This window comes from Macaca thibetana, chromosome 14 (genome assembly GCF_024542745.1).
Source record: "Macaca thibetana thibetana isolate TM-01 chromosome 14, ASM2454274v1, whole genome shotgun sequence".
NCBI classification, from domain to species: domain Eukaryota; kingdom Metazoa; phylum Chordata; class Mammalia; order Primates; family Cercopithecidae; genus Macaca; species Macaca thibetana.
The window spans coordinates 46,730,189-46,751,147 of record NC_065591.1 but is presented as its reverse complement, the minus strand read 5'-3'; the positions used below and the strand labels follow the sequence as shown (position 1 = coordinate 46,751,147).

Below are 20,959 nucleotides of genomic sequence, written 5' to 3'. Positions count from 1 at the left end.
GTCACTCTGCTCCAGGAGCATTTGCAACTTAACAGGCAATGCCCTAACCCAGAAGTGGAAAGGGAAGCCTTCGGTGGTGGTGGATATGCCATCAGTAGAGGTGTTGCACATTTGTGGGAATGTGATTTAGGAGACTCAAGTGTCATGGGTGGTTGGATGAATCAGTGATTTCCAAATTAGTTTTTACAGAGATTCCTGGTAAGGGGTTAGCGAAGGAATAATGAGAGAAGGCAGGCTCAAAGACCCCCTATCCTTATTTCAAGTCCAGTAGCTTCTTAGGTTGCGTTTTTTTGTTTTGTTTTGTTGTGGAAGGAGTCCACTGAAAAACGTAAGTTTGAAACTTAGTGAGCTGGATGATCATTCCTTTCTAGCTCTGAACCCTGGACACTAAAGAGGGAAGATCTTGATCCTTTCAAACTTCAGAACTCTGAACACAGACCTACCTAGTGTGAAGAAATGGGAGAGAGCAGGATGGGGAGAAGGATGAAGTCAGCAGGACTTGCCTCCAAGCTCTGAGGGGAGGGATAAGGTGCCATGTGGATGTGGAGGAGGGGAAGGGAAGTCTAGGCCCAGTCACAGGAAGGCTGGTCACTGCCTTGTGGGTGGGTTTGGACTAGGCTTTCAGGGGTCCAGGTCTGGGATTCCCCATCATGCAATCACATCCATCCCCTTGGTCCCTGCTGTATACCACCCTCAGGAACAGGAAAGGATGAATTTAGTTTATTGCCCCATCCCTTCACTGAATGTTTACATTGACAAACACCAGAGAGCAAACTGGGCTTCCTACACCACGCCATGCAGAGGACCGGCCAAGAAGCTCCACATCGTAACAGCCTCCTGATGCCTGGACTGGGCTGGAGCTCACATAAGGTGCTTTGATTTCTTCTGCAGACTCTCGGTGATGGATGCTACAATTGACTTATCATCTTTGTCTGAAAGAGCAAAGCAAGTATTCATTATATTAATGATGCTGGGGACCAGGGAAATTCCAAACTGCTGGACTTCCTATGCAGGAAACCAGGCGCTGGACCCTGGGACCCTTAATCTTGGGTTGGCAGAGCGGAAGGGGCGAGAGCTGCCATTTATCTAGCAGTTAATATTTGCCAGACATTGTGTCAGGCAATTCTGTACTATCTCATTTAAACCTCACAGTCCTATAAAGAAGATGAGAAAACAGGCTCAATGAGGTAGCTTGCTAAGGTCACATGGCTGGTCAGTGGCAGAGCCAGGGCCCTGGGCCCACATGCTGTGCTTACAACCGGAGTTGAGTTATCAGGGATCTCTTTAGCTGTGGAATGAAAGCTGGATAGCGCCCACAGTGCCTTCCCTGGCCTAGTTCTTTTACACAGCTCAGCAGCCTCTCTGGAGATATTGTCTCAGTGCCAGACACTTAGCTAAGCACTCAAGAGACAGAGCAACATGACAAGGTCCTTTCCCCAAAGAGAGGTATCTATAACTGGACAAAAAAAGGTTTGTAACCATGGAGACCACAGCAATGGAGTGTCATGGAAGGTTCAGGAGTAGCAGAAGATGAGATGAGAGGTGGGGGAGGGGAAACCTTGTTGGTTTGGGATTTTACCATGAAAGGAAAGCCGGGGGAAATTTAAGCAACAGCAAGGCAGGCCAGCTTTGCATTTAGAGTTCATGCTGCTAGCTGTGTGGCTATGAAGACAGTAGACTGGGAAGGAATAAAATGCTTCCCCCACGTGTGCACACACGAGTAGAAACATGGCATGCATGTACAAAAGGGAGGGTTCCCTTCGCTCCTCCCCTTGTTTGTGCCCCCCACCTGCCCTTATCCTAGACCAGTTTTAATTTTGATTGCACATCAGAATCACCCGCAAAATTTTGTAAACATAAAGGTTATTTCCAGAACCCTGCCAGAGAGATCGTGATTGGTGAGTCTGGTTGAATCCTGATCACGAGTATCTTTTTTGAAGGCAGGTCTAGGCTCACCAAGAGTTGCAAACCACATCTTATCTAGGGATTGAGAACTCTCATGTCTGCAGGGACCAGGCATATAACAAATGACATCGAAAGGATGGGAGAGTGGTAAGAACTGTGGCCAACTAAGAATGTTTGCACCACTTGTTGGTAGTCAGGTCAAAAAACGGTGCCAGCCAAAAAAAGAGCTGACCAATGGCCCACAAGACCAGCCTTTTGCGCCTCTCCCCCTCCCCGAGGCCGGACCCCGTGGCGCCCTCACCATAGACGGTGAGCATGCAACTGCTGCAGTCCTTGCCCAGCTCGTTCTCCACCAGCACGCTGTAATCGCCGCTGTCCTTGAGCGTGCAGGTGGGGATGACGAGGGTGCACACGCCGCTGGTGGAGTTGTACCAGAACTTCGAGTTGGCTGTTATGTTGACGTCGCCCTTGTAGAGGGTCACTGTGGGTCGCGGGTTCCCAAGGAAGGCGCAGGTCATGGTGCAGTCCTGGCCGCGGAGCACCGTGTGTGGCTTGAGGGGCGTCAGGAAGCGCGGTGCCTGGCGCCAGTCCTTCTTCTCGTAGGGCTTGAGCTTGGCGCTCAGGTCTTCGACTGCGCGGGCGGGGCGGGGCGGGCCGTGAGCGCGCCCCAAAGCCCCCACCCACCAACCACATCTTAGAGCTCAGCTTACACGAAACCCCGAGGACCTAGGCCAGATTCCCAGCGCCACTAACTCTGGGGGCCCAATGTTACACTGGTTCCTAAGGGCTCCCCACCAGCCCCCAGATCTCCCCCGGACCCCCCAGCCCCGTCCCCAGCCACTCCAGGGTTCTGCCACCCAAGCCATGCTTTCCCATACACCCGGGGCCAAGATGTCATTCCAGCGCCAGCTTCCTGGACCCTGTTATTCCCAGCCTTTAACTCCGCCTCCAAGCTTCCCCTACGTCATATCAGCGTCCACAGTCTCCCGTCTTATCCCTTTAGCTCCTCAGTTGGAGTTTCCTGATGCGGCCCCCACCCTTAACGCCTAGTCTCCAGGGATCCCAGCCATCCTCCTGGCTCCCTAGAGCCCTCCCCTGTTCTCTGCCCGGTTAGACCCTCCCCTCAGAGCAGAACGCAGTCTAAGTCTGCGCTCTAAGTCCCTCCGCAGCCCCTCCACCGTCGTCTCTGCCCCCAAAGGTACCTCCCCACCTCCACTTTAGTCTCACCCCTAAGTATCCCGAAGAAAGCCAACATTTCCTTCTCTCCGCAGCGTCCCAGATATTAACCGTTCTATCTCAATGGTTTTCGGATTTTATCCTGCCTCTTGGGTACCCTTTGCGATCCTTATGTCATCCCCACCATCAGGGCACCCAGACTTACTCTGGTCTTTATTGATGAGCCAGGTGTCCTTGGAGTCAAGTGGCTCACTGTCACCGATTTCATTTTGAGCCACCACTCTGAAGTAATACTTCCTGCCTGGGAGCAGCCCGGTCACTGTGTACTTGTTGCTGAAGACACGCTCGGCTGCCGTGTACCAGGTGGCGGTGCTTGCATCCCGCTTCATGATGACATAGTGAGCCTCACTGTCCTCCTGCACATCTGGGCTGTGGTTCCAGGTCAGAGTCACTGTGTTGGGGACTTCCTCAAACAACCGTAGGTTTGTGGGGGGCCGAGGGAAATCTGGAAGAGTTGGAAGATCTGTCAGCGACCTTGGGGGACCTGAAGTATTGTGTCCCCAACCCAGCCATCTGCCAAGTCCGATGGTAGATAAGATGGGGCAAGTCTCGGGCAGCTGGTGTCTTGGAGTCGGAAAACTATTTCTGAAGTCTGCTTTGCCATTTACTAGCCTTGTGACCTGGGGTAAGTTACTTATCTGAAACTTCTTTCCTCAGTTGCAAAATAGAGCTAACAATGACTATTTCATAGAAATAGTGGGTAAAGAGCCTGGCATGTAGTTACTGTTCAGTAAAAGTGAATCCATTCCTTCCTTGGGGGTTTAGAGCTTTATTTTAAAGCTCCCAGCTCTCTTTAAGCGGTCACCCCAATTTTTAATGGATTCATCTCCATTTGTCCCTCCTGCCCCTCACTCATTTCTACTCTCTCTGCTGACCATACTCTGTATGATAAAGTTTTGCTCTGGGTTGTCAAAGAAATCTTCATGACCCTAAGGCACAACTTTCCTGTGGTAGGAACTCAAGCGGCACTGGGGAGCTGTACTTTGGAGAGTGTGCAGGGATGGGTCCTGGAGGCCTCTGCCTTCTCTCCATACCTGGTACGCGCACATGGATGTCATAGTGTGCTTCTCCAAACTCATTCTGAAGCAAGATTCGGTACACCCCTGAGTCAGAGCGCTTGGTGCTATTGATGAGGAACTGGGAGTGGTTTTTGCTCTTGGTAATTGTTTCTCGGCCCTTGGTGGGAACACCATCTTTCTGCCAGATCACGTCAGGTGGTGGTGAGCCCTGAGTAGTGACAGGAGATGGCACAATTGGTCACGCAGATATTTGGGGGCAGGCCTTCCTCCATTGTCGAGGAGTTTCCCGCCAGGCTGTCGCACTAGAGGTCTGGTGAGGGGCAGAGTCAGAGTCAGAGACTGTGATGGCTACAATAGCCATTTTGGTTATTGGAGAGTGTATGGAGGTCAGGGTCAGGGACAACTCACGGAGAAGGCTGCATGGATGCAGAGGGCTGTCCCAGCGCGAACCACCATGTGACTCTTCAGCCGGGCACTGAGGTCAAACTTGGGTGCAGCTGAGATGGAGGAGACAGAGGTGGAGGCATGGATCTCTCTTTCAAGAAGACTCTGCTTTAAGCCTCCTCATCAAAGCCTTCCCAACCTCTCCTCTTTTATGCCCCCACTACAGGCCATACGGACATCTAGCTGCCCTGTAACACTGTGAAACATTTATTTGTTTTCTTATCTGTCTCCTTCTACTAGTATGCAAGACCCTGGAAGGCAAGTCCTGTGTCTTGTTTCTATATTCTTAACACCTCCTTTTGAAACTGCCATTGCAACAATTATAACAGTGAGAAAATTATGACAGTGAAAGAGATCTGATCTAACCAACCCCCATCTTACCTTTAACCTCCAAACTGCCCTTAATAATTCCTGGTTTCAGACCAAGCTAACGTTGGGAGAGACATTTTTTAAGTTTATAGTTTAGATGATAACAGTCCTTCCCCCAAACTAAATCACCTTTGCGAAGCTAATGAAAGGCCACCAGGTTAGGAGGATGTGAGGAGCCTGAATTCTGCTAAGGTGTAGACATAAAAGATTATCAGCCATTATTCCAGAGATCACAAGATTTGCAACTCCCCAGCTACTCCTGCAAATACATCACTATTGTAGAACCTAAGATTGGTCGTTGAGATGTCTTTTCAGGTTTTTGCATTTCTGACGACTGATAGCTCCACCTGGACCTGCTGAGCCCCCCACCCCACCGGTCCTGTGGTCCCACTCAGAAGCAGGCTCCCTGGCCTCTGAATTTTTGGGGAGTTGATTTGGGTAATAACTCCATCTCCCATACGGCATGGCTGGCCTTGTGTCCATTAAACTCTTTGTTGCAATGCTGTGGTCTCAGTGAACCGGTTTTGTGTGTGCAATGGGCAAGAAGAACCCATTGGGTGGTTATACTTTGACACACAGTGGATGCTATTTGGCACACAATGATTGCTTTAGTGGGGGTGCCCCTGAAGTTACCCCTTTGTCCAGGCACAATAACTATGGATGACTTTTTCATGATCATAGCATCATCTAATTTTCCTGTGGGATGAGGCCCCAGAGGAGAAGGTTTGGAGGTACCATGTTGGGCATGAATCCCCAGCCCTCTCTGTCTCCTCACCTGGTGGTGGCATGGCACGGACCCCCTTGTCTAGCTCCACAGGCTCCCCAACCCCAGCCTCATTCACAGCCCGGATTCGGAAGAAGTATTTTTGCCTCTCGGTGAGTCCTCCCACTGTGTAGCAGGTGCCTGAGATGGGGATCTTTGTGCACTTGGACCACTCCTTTGTGTCTTCAGTCCTCATCTCAAGGATGTAGCCAGAGGGTGGGTCTCCCTCTGCAGGCTCCCGCCAGGCCAGGGAAATGCTGGAGTTGGAGGAATCAGATACATGCAGGTCCTGGACCAGGCCTGGGGGTTCTGGGGTAGAACAGACATGTAGTCAGCGCCCCCCCCAAACTCATCTCCACTCAATACTCCTGAACCCCATCTTTCACTACTTCTAGCTCCAGATCCCTCAGTTAACACCCTCAGTACCTAACCTTATACACTCAACCTCCAAATTCAAATTCAGTTGTCTTACTGTTTCAACACTTTCATCCTTAAACTCAATACCCCTTAAATTCAACATACCCCACACATTCAAAGCTTCTATATTCAAAACCCCAGCCTTTAACCCAACCATCTCCACCACATCCACTTCCAGGCAGTACCCTCACCTTGCTTCCTAAATGCAACACCCTCCAACCATCTACCTCACACCCTTACTCAACCCTCAGCTTGCCTCTCCTACCTCACCTAACTAGAAATACACGAAATTTAAAAAACGTTTTTGTACCCCACCTCCTCACTGTCCCTGACTCTCAGTCTTTATTTGCTGACTTTCTCTTGCATGTGAATCTTGTCCCTCTATGAGACTGGCAGTTTCCAGAGTGTAGAGACTGTGGTACCGCCTGTCATACTTCCCTAGGGAAGAAATTCTTTCTCTACTTTGAATGGGCTAATTCCATTATGTGTCAGGACCTGGCAGCCCCATACTCACTAACAGGATCCTTGACCACTACTGAGCTGGATGGCACACTGGGCTGTCCAGGGCCTGCCTTATTTACAGCTATAACTCGGAATTCATATTCTGTGTCCTCCAGGAGACCATTCACAGTGCACTTGGTGCCTGAAATGGGAAGATGAGGGGTCGTGAGGCCAGAGGCATCCATGGGGTGAGAACAAGAGTGAGAGACATAGAAGAGGAGGTCATGGGATGTTGTTAAAAATTCCAGAAGAGCTGGAGGAGGGACTATGTCAGCAGCTAATGGGTCCACTCAACAAGACCACCTTTGGCCCCTCCTGGGCCTCTGTCCCAAGGACCTCACCCTGGATGGGGTCCCTGTTGACTGGCACCCACAGGTTACTGCCTTTCTTCCTTCGTTCTACAATGTAGCCAAGCACTGGGGCTCCCCCATCCTGGGTAGGGACATTCCACGTGATGGTCACAGTCTCTTTAGTCACATCAGTCACTTGAGGCTGGGAGGCAAAACCAGGAGGCTCTATGGGGGACAGAGAGATCACAAAGGTTAGGAAGGGGAGCATGTAGATAGTTGCCCACCTCATGCTGACTTCTGCCTCCCCTGCTTAAATAAACTCAAACCAGTGATTCTTTTTTCTTTTTCCTGTTTTAGAGACAAGGTCTCACTGTGTTGCCCAGGATGATCTTGAACTCTTGGGCTCAAGTGATCCTCCTGTCTCGGCCTTCCAAAGTGCTGGGATTACACGCATGAGCCACCATGCCTGGCACAAATGATTCTTAACTTTGCTTGCACATTAGCATCAAGTGGGAAGTAAAAACAAAAATGAAAACAAAACAAAACAAAAAAACCTTACTAACAACAACTAGTGTCTGGGTCCCGCCTACCCATATTCTATGCCTGGTGTGAATGGCAAGTATTATTAGCATTATTAAAGAAACCAAGTGATTCTAATGTATAGCCAACATTGAGAATCAGTGACTTAAACTTTTCCACAGTGTGACCCCCAATCCCATTATTCTCAATCTACTGTCCTGACACGAGATTTGGAGATCAGTTGGGAGAGGTATAGCAAGTAATTAACTTGCAGTAATAATAATAATATTATTTTTGAGACAAAGTCTCACTCTATTGCCCAGGCTGGAGTACAGTGGCACGATCTTGGCTCATTGCAACCTCCGCCTCCCGGGTTCAAGCAATTCTCTTGCCTCAGCCTCCTGAGTAGCCAGGATTACAGGAGCCTGCCACCACGCCCAGCTAATTTTTGTATTTTTAGTAGAGACAGGGTTTCACCATGTTGGCCAGGCTGGTCTTGAACTCCTGACCTCAGGTGATCCGCCCACCTCGGCCTCCCAAAGTGCTGGGATTACAGGTGTGCGCCACTGTGCCCAGCCTGTAATTATAATTAAAATGCCAATGTTGTCAAGGGTTTTCTGTGGGGAAAAAGTTAGAGTGGTTTCAAGGTTATCCCTAAAGCAACATCATGCTCACTTGGATTCTGGGATGACTTCTGGGATGGAGAAAGAAGTGGAGTCAGTTCCCTGAAGTTGTGTACGTCCTGGGTATACCCATGGGAGTGTGTTGTGCATGTGATATGACTGGACAAAGTTGAGAATTCCTCCCCAAAATGATGTTCTGTTTTTACTCTGGAATCAGTCCGTCTCATGAGACAGCTGGAGAGATGTTCCTGTGGAATTCCCCACAGATCAGTGTTCATCCCTGGCTGAAGGCCCCCACGCTGACCCCTGGGTTCCCCACTGAGCACCAGGCTATCTCACTGACCTATGGGATTTCCTGCAAACACTTCTTCCGTCTCCAGTGGGTCACTCACACCTTCTGAATTGACTGCCAGGATACGGAACTGGTAGGCTTTTCCCTCTTCCACCTTGTTGGTGGAGAAGTTGGTGACTTTGCCATCCACCTCGCCTATCTTAATCCAGGACTTCTTGCCAACTGCCCTCCGTTCCACTATGAACTGTGTCACAGGTCGTCCACCATTGTCCTTTGGGGCCTTCCACTTCATGTGCACACAACTACCTGAGAGCTCCAGGAACTCCACCCGGCCCTGTGGAGGCTTCGGACGGTCTGGGGACAGAGAACAGCTTCAGAATGGGGCGTTGGAACAAAGGATCAGAAGAGCCTCCTCCCACTCATCAAAGGTCTGCCCAGACTAGGGTATAGCTGGATTTTGAGCTTTTTGGACCCTTTGCCCCTCCCTGTGTCCATCATCCCTCCTTCTAAGACTTGCCCAAACAGTTTGATCCTTGCCCCCGTGAGTTTCCCATCTGCCTAGCAATGGGTAGACTAGAGACCTTAGGGTCCCCTGCCCTTAGCTGATCTCCCTGTCCCCTTCCAGACCAGTTCTCCCCTTCTGAACTTTGAGAACACCAGTGCTTTCTAGTACCACCGTTTACCTTATGTTATAATTACAGTCTGTCTACCAGTTTCACCCCTTTTGGATTGAGGAACTGCTGGGGATACTTCATCTCTGTGTAGCCAGCAGTGAGAACACAGAGGAGGTGCTCAGTCTTGCTGCTGAATTGAAACTCAAACTTTCCCATCCCACAGCTCGATGGAAATGCAGGTGGAGGAGGTGGTGATGGCGTGTATGTGGCATGTTGAATATAAGTACATTCAGGCCAGCTCCTTATCTCTTTCCTTATATCCTCATGTTCAGACAAATCCCAAATCCCATGCCCAATCCCCATTCCATCTTTCCCACGTTATTTTGTCTCCAGCTGTATCTGACCTCCCACCTCACCCTGTTTCACTTTCAAACTCACTACTCTTTCCAATCAACCTCACCTCCAACCCTAAATCCACCCCTTTTTTTGTTGTTGTTGTTGCTTTTTTTGTTTGTTTGTTTTGGAGACAGAGTCTTGCTCTGTCACCCAGGCTGGAGTGTTGTGGCCTGATCCTGGCTTACTGCAACCTCTGCCTCCCAGGTTCAAGCGATTCTTGTGCCTTAACCTCCCGAGTAGCTGGAAATACAGTTGTGTGCCACTTCGCTTGGCTAATTTTTGTATTTTTAGTAGAGACCGGGTTTCGCCATGTTGGCCAGGCTGGCCTCGAGCTCCTGACCTTAAGTGATCCACTTGCCTTGGACCCCCAAAGTGCTGGGATTATAGGCGTGAGCCACTGTGTCTGGCCAATTTCACCTGTCTTTCACCTCATTTCCACCTTACCTCCTATCAAGTTTTCCTCTTCAAGTCAATAACAATACTTAAGTAACATATCTGAAAGTATATTATGTTCTGTGTTCTTAGCTGTGCACTTTAAATTCACTAGAAATGGATACTAGAAAAAAAATCACCCTGTTCTAGGTAAGAAGCTGAGGCTTAGGGAGGTTCACTCGGCCAAGAGCTAGCTGGGAAGTTAGAAAGCAGGCTCTGACTGCAAAGCCAGCCTTCTAGGCTCATTCCCAGCCCAAACTTCAACTCTATCTCTGGCATCCTCCTCAGCCTGCCTTCTGCCCTGAGTCTGGGCAGCAGATGCCCTCAGTTCAGCCCAGCCCAGACCAGCCCTGCCCGTACCCAGCACACTAAGGTGCAGAGTGGCTGTGGCTGAGCCGTGGTCATTCTTGAGCTTAAGCAGGACGAGGCCACTGTCTTCACGCACACAGTTGGAGATGGTGAGCAGCGCCTGGTCTTCCCCGCGCTGCAGGGACACGCGTTCCTCCTCCGTCACCTCCATGCCATCCTTGTACCATGTCACTTTGGGCAGCGGTTTTCCCCGGAAGGGGACGTTGATGTGGGCCGTGTGGCCTACCTTTATGGTGATGGGGTGTGCGGCCAGTGCCTCCAGTACTGACGGGTCGATGGTAGGAGGATCTGTGGGGCGGGGCGGCAGGGAAGGCTTGAGCATTGGCATGGAGGAGCCCATGGGGCAGGGGAGAAGCCATGAGCTTGTGGGTGGGCCAGGCATGGTTGAGCTTTGCCTGCCTTGGACAGATCCATACCTGCGATGAATACAGAGGCTTCACTCTCCGCGCCCTTGGCCTGGAATGTGTACTTGCCCTCGTGCTCAGGGCCCATACTGGGGAAGATGAGCTTGTGCACTGCACCCTGCTTCACAATCTGCACGCCTGGCAAGTCCGTGATCTGGGGGCCAGGGGTGGGCGTGAGTGTGAGCATAGGATAGGTCTACCTCCTTCACCCCCTTCCCTGGCCCCTGCTTCAGACCTCCTTGCCGTCCTTCAGCCACACACCCTCCACCTTCTCGTCGTTCAGCACTACACACAACTCAGCCGGGCTCCCAGTGGCTGCGTGCACGTCGGACATCCCGCTCTTCACTGTGGCCAGACGCTCTGGGGAGAAAGGTGGGCAAGGTACTGGCTCAGGATGTTGGGGTGGGAGGGACTTCTGGGAAAAGGGCTGGTGGCGATGTTATGGGACTGGTCAGGGGTGCTGCGTCAATCAAAATAATTTATGATGAGCAGGTGGCTTGCCATTGTGGTCCATAGGTGATTGGGGGATGGTCAGTGGGGGGAACTGGAGCCATAGGTGGGAGGGGGATGGGGAAAGGTCAGTGGCTTGGGAAATGGTGACCAGGAAAACTGGGAGATGGCTAATGGGGCATTGATTAGTGAAGGGTGGTCAGCAGGGACTTAGGATGCTGGGTTGAAGAGGGAAATAGATGGTGAAGATGCAGGCGGTCACTGGAGTTGGGATGTTTAGTTGTGGTTATGCTAGACTGTGGGATACATAGAGTCATTGGGGGTTGAGGGTGGCCAGGGTCTGTGGAAAGTGGTTTATGGTTAGGTAGTAGGAGATGGTTGGGATCAAGGTGTCTGGGATATCAGGGTTGCTGGGGATGGTTAGAGTCTGAAAGTGAAGGACGAAGTCAGGAAATTTGGGACAGAGTCTGGAAGATGGGGGGTGATAGTGTCTAGGAGGTATAAATGTTCAGGGCATGGGAGGTCAGAGATGGTCAGAATTTAGGAGGTGAGGGTGATCAGAGTGGGGAGACACAAGTTGGTCATGGTCTGTAGGAGGGTTGGAGTTAGTGGGAGGGGGGCAATTGATGTCCGCTGTAAGGGAATGCCAGGGTCAAGTGGATTGGTCAGTGAGGATTGATAGGGCGGGTGTTACCCTCTACAGTGACGATGGCAGTACTGTAGTATTCAGTAGGGTCTCCATCCTGCATGGCCACCACAGTGTACTCGCCACCATCACTGAGCTGTGCATCCTCAATGACCAGCTCTGCTCGCTTGCCCTCATGGTTCATGCTGTACTTAGTGCCATGCATCAGCAGCTGCCCATCCTTCTTCCAGCGCAGTGTCACATCCTTGGACGTCAGTTCACACTCCAGGCATGCACGGCTCCTCTCTTTCACACGTACATTTTTGAGGTTGCTCTCAAACTTAATGGGGATGCCTGTGGATGGACAGACACTTGGGCCTGCTCCCAAACCACAACATCTTTTTTCTGCAGCTACAGAGCCATGAGCCCTGTCCCTCTTTCTGGCCCCAGAAAACACAAGAACTTGTGATGTTGAATGTGTTTGTGTGCAATATGTGACTCACAGAAGTACCTGACAGGAAGAGTCCTAGCTCTGGCCCTGTCTTGCTAGTTGACTATATAAAACTCATTTACCTCTCTTGAGTCTCAGTTTCCTCATATGTAAAATGGAGTGAGAACTTTTACAGTTCTCACTATCTCTAACACCCCCTTGGAGCTCCAGCCATACCTGCATTGTCTCTCTAATGTCTGGACATTTATACATGCTATTACCTCTGCTGGGGATGTTCTCTACTCTCCCTCATTCTCTGAAAGTGGAACTCCTTTTAGTTCTTGGTAAAGCTTGGACATCATTCATTATATTATTTCTGACATTGCCAGGTGATGACTTTTCTTTGGTCTTCTACAGCCCTTGTGACTCCCTCCGTCACAGCAATGATGATTCCATGTGATATAGATTCCAGGTGCGGTGCAGATGTATGACATGCTCATTGATGTACCTACATTATGTGGGAATTCCCAAAGGAGTTGTGATAGCAGAATGTAAGTAGTCAAGAGTGACACAGATGTGCTGTAATATATGACATTAGAGATATAGACTAATACTTTCTTGGTCCATGATCTCACAGCTGATAGTAAGATCCCAGTGTGTCTTGACTCTTGGAATAATAACTGATATTCTAATTTCATTTTCATACCTGCCTCCCCTACTAGACTAGGGGTTAACAGAGGGGAGATCCCTCTATCTTTCCAGTACCTCTCACAGGGCTTTGCAAAGAGGAGATGGATGGATAGATGGATATATAAATGATGACTACCTGCATGGAGGTTGCTGTGTCACAAAGCCCACCCCTTAGGCTGTTGCCCAACGACTCACGGTCAATAGTGAGCTGGGCCTTTTGCACCAGGTTCCCCGCCTCAGCGGAGAACTCGCCGCTGTCACTGAGTCTGGCATCCTTAATCTTAAGCGTATGGGTCAGACCATCTTCGGACACTGTGATTTCATACTTGTCATCCCTCTTCAGCTCCTTCCCATTGAACTTCCACACAAAGTTGGGCTCTTTCTTGGAGAGGCGGACCTCAAACACAGCTGTCTGGCGCTCTGTCACTTTCAGAGGCTTCATCTCTCCCAGGAACTTCAGTGGCTCATCTGCAGCAAACAGCAGGAGGGGCAGTCATTGGGCTGGTCCCTCGTGAGGGGTAGAATGGTGAAGAGGGGACTCACGTGTCACTGGCCTCCTGTAGCCCATGGCTGGGGGGAAGCACCCTTCCTTTGGTTTTGTTTTCGAGCCCTTCTCACCTGGAGTCCCCTCCTATGATGTTCACGTGGTCTTCTCCCCAGTAACGGTAACAGCAATTTTAAAAGCACTTTTGTGGTTTTAGATATGTTCCAGGCACCATTGTAGCCATATTAATTCATCCGATGATCATATAGGTAGATTCCATTATTCCCCATTTTGTAGATGGGGAAACTGAATCAAAGAGAAGTTAAATAACTTGACCTAAATCACATAGCTCATAAGTGGCAGAAACTGGGATTTGAACTCTAGTAGTTTAGCTCCAGAGTCTGTGTTCTTTTTTTTAACTTATTTTTTTTTTGAGACAGGGTCTTGCTTCATCGCCCAGGCTAAAGTGCAGTGCAGGATCATGGCTCACTGCAGCCTCAGCCTGCCGGGTAGCTAGGACTACAGGTGTGTGCCACCATACCTGGCCAATTATTTATTCATTTTTGTAGAGACAGGGTTTCACTATATTGCCCAGGTTGGTCTTGAACTTTTGGCATTGAGTGGTTCTCCCACCTCAGCCTCCCAAAATGCTGGGATTACAGGTGTGAGCCACGACGCCTGGCCTAGAGTCTATGTTCTTAATCACTATGCTGCACAGCCCCAAGGTACTTATTGTCTCATAGTCCTCTCCCTTACATCTGATGCTTCCTCCCTCTATTGACTCCCATCCCCACACAATCCTTTCTTGCATAGTCCCATAGTCCTCTTCAATATCCCCATGGACCACATCCCTGGCCATTCCTCTCTTCCAACCCGACGTGTCCTCCTTGTGCCCTTGCATGCCCCCACTCATACCCAGCACTGTGAGCTCTGCACTCATCCGCTTATCGCCCACGGACAGGCTGTAGATGCCAGCATCGTTCATGTTCACGTTGCTAATAACCAGCATGTACTTGGTGCCCATCTGCTTCACATCGTACTTGCCCAGGGAGTACTGGATCCTCAGTGGCTCAGTACCCTGCCTCATGGAACAGGTAGGAAAGCTGATGAAGGGCTTTAGGAGGAGGCTTCCAGAGGTCTCTATTCCCCAATGCCAGCCTAAGCTGGAGGGTGCATGTCCAACCCTCAAGACACACAGAGGTTCCTATGATCTCTATAGCCTCATCATCTGGCTTGGTGGGATCCAAGATCCCTGCCTCCCCACAGGCCTCCTCACAGGCCCGAGCTCTTAATATGCATGAGTTCATTAGATGCTTTCCATTAGAGGCAAAGATCTTCAGTGACCTTTAAGACTGTCTAATCAAGCCTTTCAATTTAAAGATGGGTAGACTGAGGCATAGACAGAGGAATGTGACTGTCTTACGTCACACAACAAAGGGGTGAAACAATTAACAGTAGAGCCCAATTCCAGCCTCTTTCAACCATACCAGGAGGCATCCTCTTGATGGGATGGAAGAGAGGCTAAGGCTTATGGATAGTGAGAGAAGGGGGTAGAGAGGAAGAGATATTGCCAAGGTGGACCCTGGCAATCCCCCACCTTGATCCATATCATCTTGACATTGGGGTCTTTCAGCTCCATTATGCAGTCAAAGACCACTGTGGTGTCAACCTTGGTCTCTTTGTCTTCCAGGGGCTTCAGAATCCGGATGGCCTGAGAGATTATGATAATAAAATGACAAGTGTCAGTGGTACCCAAAGCCTGCCCAGACTGTGTCCTCAATCCTGGAGAAACTCTTAAGCGTATGGGGAGAAATGACTAGGCTAATTAGATAACAACCTGCACTGCTCCACTGATCAATTTAAATATTTAGGAGGAGAGGAATATTATGGGGGATGAGCCAAAAACAAACAAACAAACAAACAATAAAACCCATCATTCATAGAATAGTCACTAGGTACCTGGGCCTATTATATAGATTCTCTAATTCTAATGTAGATGCTTAATGAGTTGGTTGAGTGAACCAGTGAATGACAGCAACAACACACAAACAAATGAAAGAAGGAAGTATAATTTTCATTTTGTAGATGAGGAAACTGAAGCTCAGAGAGATGCCCAAGTTCACACAGCTAATAAGGCAGTAGAACTGGGATTTGTTTGTTTGTTTGTTTTGAGACAGAGTCTTGCTCTGTCACCCAGGCTGGAGTGCAGTGGTGTGATCTTGGCTCACCGCAACCTCCACCTCCCAGGTTCAAGCGATTCTCCTGTTTCAGCCTCCCAAGTAGCTGGGATTACAGGTGTGCGCCACCACACCCAGCTAATTTTTGTGTGTGTGTATTTTTAGTAGAGACAGGGTTTCATCATGTTGGCAGGCTGGTCTCGAACTCCTGACCTCAGGTGATCCACCCACCTTGGCCTCCCAGAGTGCTGGGATTACAGGCGTGAGCCACTGCACCCAGCCTAGAACTGGGATTTGAATCTAGGTCTATCTGACTCCAAGGTCCATGCAAGTATATCAGGGAGTGGTAAAGACAGAAGTAGAAGGAAGGTGACTTGTGCTCCCTTGCTGCTTTCACAGTAGAGAGTATGCCTCTGAGTATGTGTGTGCAGAACTGGGGAGACCTTGCTGCTGAGAAATACACAGGCACTAGCACTTTGGGTGAGGCCCTGCCCCTAGCCTGCAGGCCCCTGCTCCCTGCAGGGTACTGACCTCCACCTCTACTTTCTTCTTCATCTCTTTGAGCTTCCTGAGCAGCCCCCGAAAGTCGGTGAAACCGTACTCCATGCAGACCTTCTCAAAGTCTTTCTTGGGCACTTTGGACAAAATCTCCAGCATCTCTTTCTCATTTGCCACCTTCTTCTGCTGCTTCTTGGGAGCAGGGGGTGCCCTAGGAGAAGGAGGAAGGGACTAAGCTTGTACACAATGCCTCTCCCAACCTTGAGAAACCCCTCCCTATTCCATAGATTCTTGGAACTCAGGGCCCTGTGGAGAGGCCTTTGAGAGGCTTCAGCCTGGATGAGGAGACAATATCTTGGGCAGAGGGACCTGCCAGCCTCACCGCTTCTTCAGCATCTTTTTGAAGTCCATTTTCTCTTGACCTGAGGACACACAGAGGGACAGGTTCAGACAGGGGGAGTCTGGCCCCTAAGAAGAAAGGCCAAGAGGAAGGGGCCAACTCACCTTCTGTTACCAGCAGAGATACAGTATAGATGGCATCTGCATGGTCATTGCTTGCAATACACTTGTAGTTGTCAGAGTCATCTGAGGTCAGTGGCTCCAGCTGGATCAAATCCGGCCATTAGAGGGGGAGGGAAAAGGAACCACAGGGAGACTTTCTGTGAGATAAGGAATGAGGCCCTTTTTTTTTTTTTTTTAAAAGGGGCCAATAGGAGCTGAGTGTTGGGTATACGTGTGGAGGATTGAGCAGCCTATATGATTTGGAGGTACCAGCTAGCACTCAGTGCAAGTATGCATGTTTGTAGCCTGATTCCATAGCAATAAAACTGTCTGCTTCTCCATTAGACTTTCCCCCTTGGCTGTGAGCTCCCAGAAGGCAGGACTTCCCCTGCGTTGTAACTCTATCTGCAGTTTCTGGCATCATCTTGCTGAGTCTTCATTTAATACAATTTACTCCTCTGTACCAGGCACTGGGCTGAGCCCCAGAAGGAGCGGTGGTGAGTAAGGCTGATTTGGTACCCGTCTGCATGGTGCTTGCAGAAGCCTGCTAGGCTGTCAGAAACCAAGACTCTCAGAAAGTGTCTGCTGAATGAATGAGCTTGTGTAAGAGGTGGCCAGTAGGGGGACCTGGGGCAGCTCCTATGTGTTGTGCGGGGCTGAAAGTCCAGTGATGATGGGTCTTTGGGAGGAGACTACTTCTGTCTGTGGGGAAAAAAGGAGGCTCTTTGCCTTTCACAACGGGAAATCGGGCCAGGATCCGAGTGATTATAGGATCAGAAGTAATTATAGGCCTAGATCTCTCAGTGACCCATCCCTCTCTTTCCTCGAAGGGCTTGGAGCCAGGGGTTGCAGCTGGGCAGGCCCAGCTCTCAGAAAGTGATCCAGAAGCTGGTTAGACCTAAGGATGGTCTGTCCTTGGGGAGGCTGTTCTAGAGGGTTCAGCTGGAGAGTCCAGAGCCCCTGACCCTCAACCCTACTCTACGGACCAGTCCCTGCGGCACCTCTCCACCCACAATGGTCCCGCCCTCCATGGCTACGGCCACCGTCTTGGTCCCGCATTCCTTTTGGCTCACTCGCCTTGTGGACACGCCCCTTCACTTCCATTGGGCCCCGCCCCACCACGTTCTGGCTCTGCCCCTGCTCTGCTCTGCCCTGGGGGTACTTTGGGTCCTCTGCTCATTCGGGAATACCCCAGTTCCTGACTCCGCCTCTCTTATCCTGCCGCAGTTCTCGGGCCGCCGTTAAGGCTCTCATTGGTGAGGAGACTGGCGGCACGCCCTGGGGGTCCCTGCCTCTGGCCTTCTCGGTAACTAGACTCCGGCTCGGCCCCAGCACCTTCAGCACGTGTTCCTTGTTAATGCTGTCGTAGAATATCTTGGCGGACTCCTTGATGGGGATGCCGCTCTCCCTCTTCCAGGAGATGTAGGGTTTGGGGTTCCCCTGCACCCGGGCTCGGAACACGGCTTTGTCCCCTGCGATGAGCACAGGACGCGTTTTCGCCTCTTAGCCACCAGGCTAGAGCCTCTGCCACCCTCTGCCGGCTCCCCGCCTCCTCCCAGACACCTGGGCCTGGCCCCGGGCAGGGGAGGAACCCTCAGGCAGGCTCTGCCAGGGTTTAGCATTAGAGGTCGTTGGGGTGGAAGGGAGGGTGGGGACACTCGATTAGAAAGCGAAGCACTGGGGGCCCGGGGAGCCATGGGCAGCAACACACCCTCGGGCGCGGTGACCGGGTGAGGCTTCTCCACGAACTGTGGGACGCTGTCGCCCGCAGGGATGTTGGAGCTCCGGGTCACCAAGCTGAAGAACTCCACTGTGCTCGAGGACTTCCTCGTCACGACCTCCTCTGTGGAGGCAGGCGAGAGGTCAGAATGGGCTCCAGGTAGAAGCCCAGCTCGCGATGGGAGGACTGAGCTTTCTTGAGGGGACAGTGGAGCATGGGAACAAAGGGCATTTAGGGAAGTGGGACCAGGACCAGCTACGTGGGGAGAAAGCAGGGTGCGTCGATGGGCCATTGTGTTATGGCAAGTTTCAACCACTAGGGGACGCGAACTCCTTTCCCGCACCTCAGTGGTCCATTACCTTTATGGGGCCACAGCCCTGAGTCCTATTTTTTTTTTTTTAAAGGTGGCTTCTCTTTTGGAATTTTCTTGGTCTCTTAGGCTTCTCTCCTGGAAGTCCTGGTCCCCCAGTAGCATTAAGAGGGGCTAGGCCTGCTTCTGCCTGGGAGGTCTGTAGCTTGGCTGAGCTCTGCTCTAGATTTTCTCCCTGCCATTCTGCGGGTTCAGCATTCATTGCCTTGGCAGTAGTGATTCTTGAGTGAGGGACAGGACACATTCCCACTCCAGTGGGGCTATATATGGGAATATCCTTATCTGAAAGCACATCTTCAATGTGGAAATATAATTTTATATTTGGAAGACAAAAAACTTTTTGCAGCATAAAACTACAGAAAATCTTCTTGGCTGGTGAGTTATCAATTCATAACAATTGCTCCGAATCATGGAACACTTTCCTTGAGTCAGGAGCTGTGCTAGGCACATATCAGAGGTGATTTTATTTAATCTCCACAGTATCCCACTGAAGTAGGTGCCTTTAGTATCCCACTAATCTGACAGAGGGGGAAAAGTGTGTTAAGAAGCTCTCATGGCCTGCTTTTAAATAGGAACCAGAGGTCTCAAACAGGCAGAATGCAGGGGATACCTGGCCTGCAGATGTCTTTTATGTGACCTCCACAATGTTTAAACAAAAAAGTAGCCCTACATCTGAAATAGAAAGATTTCACATAAAAATTCGGATTTCTGGATTCTCAACACTGGACTTGTATTCCCATATGGCAACAGTCAGTGGGAGGTGAATAGTGGCTGCCCCTTTAGATGGGATATACCATCTAGTTTACCCCAGTCTTTTCCCTACATTTATGTTCCCTGCCTGGGCCCTGTTGGTCAGTGGTCTTCAGCTTTGTTTGCACATTAGAATCCATGGAGAACTTTATAAGAAATACCTGATTGAATGGTCTGGGGTGAGACTCAGGTACTGCTGTATTTTTGCCCTCCTCCCACCCCCTGCTCTAAGGTGACTCTGATGTGCAGCCAGGGCAGAGAATCACTGCTATAAATCACTTGAGTTTGGAACTTCTGGTCTAGACCATATGCCTCGAGTCCCAGCTGTTCCACTTGCTCTGCCTCACTGGCCAGGAGGTGTTGGTTGGTATAGAGTATTTATCTGGCCTTGACCTCTGTGCACAGAAGACTTTGAGAGACTCTATCCATTTGAGGCTTTGAGGGAGGAGCAATGACTGTGAGAAGGGGTATCCAATGTCTCAGCCCCTGGCCATCTTTTAATCTCTTTCCACTAGAGACATGACTAAAACACTCTGTTCAGCTCTGAGACCATTTCTCAGCTTTCCCTTGGATCTGCCCTCCTCCAAGTCTGGCCCCAGTGGGCTAAAAGCCTGGAAGCTAAGGTCACCTTCTTGTTTATGTGTTCACCTTCTCTCTCCACTGGTAGCCCCAAGTCTCCTATTTCTTAAGTGGAGCAGGGTCAGCATTACTGATATGTAGATAAGGTGGCTACCCTCCTAATTTCCCCCATGCCTGAAGTTCTACCTTTGGAGACATAATCCGTTCACCTATGGCTCTGATCTCCTTCAGCAATTAAGAGCTTATCAATCATTCACACACATCCACACGATTGATCTTTTCTAAGCTGTTTTCCTGGAGATCTGATATGTGGTGTACATCCAGCTGACTGAAGCTTTAACAAAGCCCAGATTAGAAGCACACATTGGGTGGGGGTTGCTGTTGGTATTGTGGGCTCCTGAGGGGCCCATTAGTGGCACAACTGGGGCCACCCAAGGGATAGGTGTAGAGGAAGAATAGCTGCCCTTCCCGATCCATTCCCTGCCCCCATTCCACTTGCCTCCCACGATCTTGGTTGTCTGGGAGAAGGTCTGCACGTGGGTGGTGGAGCTGGAGAACTCCATGGACACGTGCTCCTGCAGCATCTGCTGGCTGTGAATGGTTGTCATGGTGACAGCAGGCGTGGGCACTCACCTGTGAGACTGGGGAGAGGATGAGGCCATGAAGGACAAGACAGGGAGTAGGAGGGAGATTCAGAGATGTTATGTGTGTATTCATACATAAGAGGAGATGGAAGCACACAGGAGAGGGCCAGGAGAGCAGTCAAGCTCTCTTTTCTTCATTTCCTAGCTCCCTTTTCCTGGTTAGTTACCAGACCCAATAGTCCTGTCCTCTCACTGAGCAACTCCAAACTATTCCAAGGTCTCAGAGGGAGGGGTTATAGGGCTTGGACTTACCCAGCCAACCAAGTAAGGCCTGGAGGGAGTTGAGGATACCTATTGATAGCTACATGGCACTAAGGAGGCAGTGCTGGATGTTTCATCAGGAGGGAATGCAGTCAGACCTAAGAAAGAACTTCCTGACTAAGACATACTGGAATGGGCCTTAGAAGGAAGCTGTGGCTCTTATTCCTGGGCCCTGGGGAACCCGGAT

General features: G+C 50.3%; 1 protein-coding gene across 1 annotated transcript; it reads right to left on the bottom strand.

Annotated features, from left to right (window-relative positions):
* Window positions 1-698: 698 nt before the first annotated feature.
* On the bottom strand, window positions 699-20,475 carry IGSF22 (immunoglobulin superfamily member 22). Its single transcript, XM_050755505.1, has 22 exons — window positions 20,367-20,475; window positions 18,160-18,291; window positions 17,784-17,920; window positions 16,452-16,551; window positions 16,330-16,369; window positions 15,981-16,158; window positions 14,870-14,983; window positions 14,188-14,350; window positions 12,984-13,256; window positions 11,738-12,022; window positions 10,829-10,953; window positions 10,606-10,747; window positions 10,181-10,477; window positions 8,430-8,732; window positions 6,996-7,169; window positions 6,668-6,796; window positions 5,749-6,045; window positions 4,569-4,657; window positions 4,176-4,368; window positions 3,287-3,586; window positions 2,207-2,536; window positions 699-932 (listed from the first exon to the last, which is right to left on the bottom strand). Exons 1-22 carry the CDS (start codon window positions 20,473-20,475, stop codon window positions 862-864), a joined length of 3,981 nt encoding a protein of 1,326 aa, XP_050611462.1. The 3' UTR covers window positions 699-861.
* Window positions 20,476-20,959: the final 484 nt, after the last annotated feature.

What these genes read in the sequence shown, in the direction of transcription:
- IGSF22 (XM_050755505.1), bottom strand. Translation starts at nt 20,475, where the DNA reads ATGACAACCATTCACAGCCAGCAGATGCTGCAGGAGCACGTGTCCATG. An exon ending in GCATCCATGCAGCCTTCTCC is followed by an intron (nt 4,369 to 4,568) that starts GTGAGTTGTCCC and finishes GTCACTACTCAG; the next exon opens with GGCTCACCACCACCTGACGT. An exon ending in GCTCATCAATAAAGACCAGA is followed by an intron (nt 2,537 to 3,286) that starts GTAAGTCTGGGT and finishes CCGCCCGCGCAG; the next exon opens with TCGAAGACCTGAGCGCCAAG.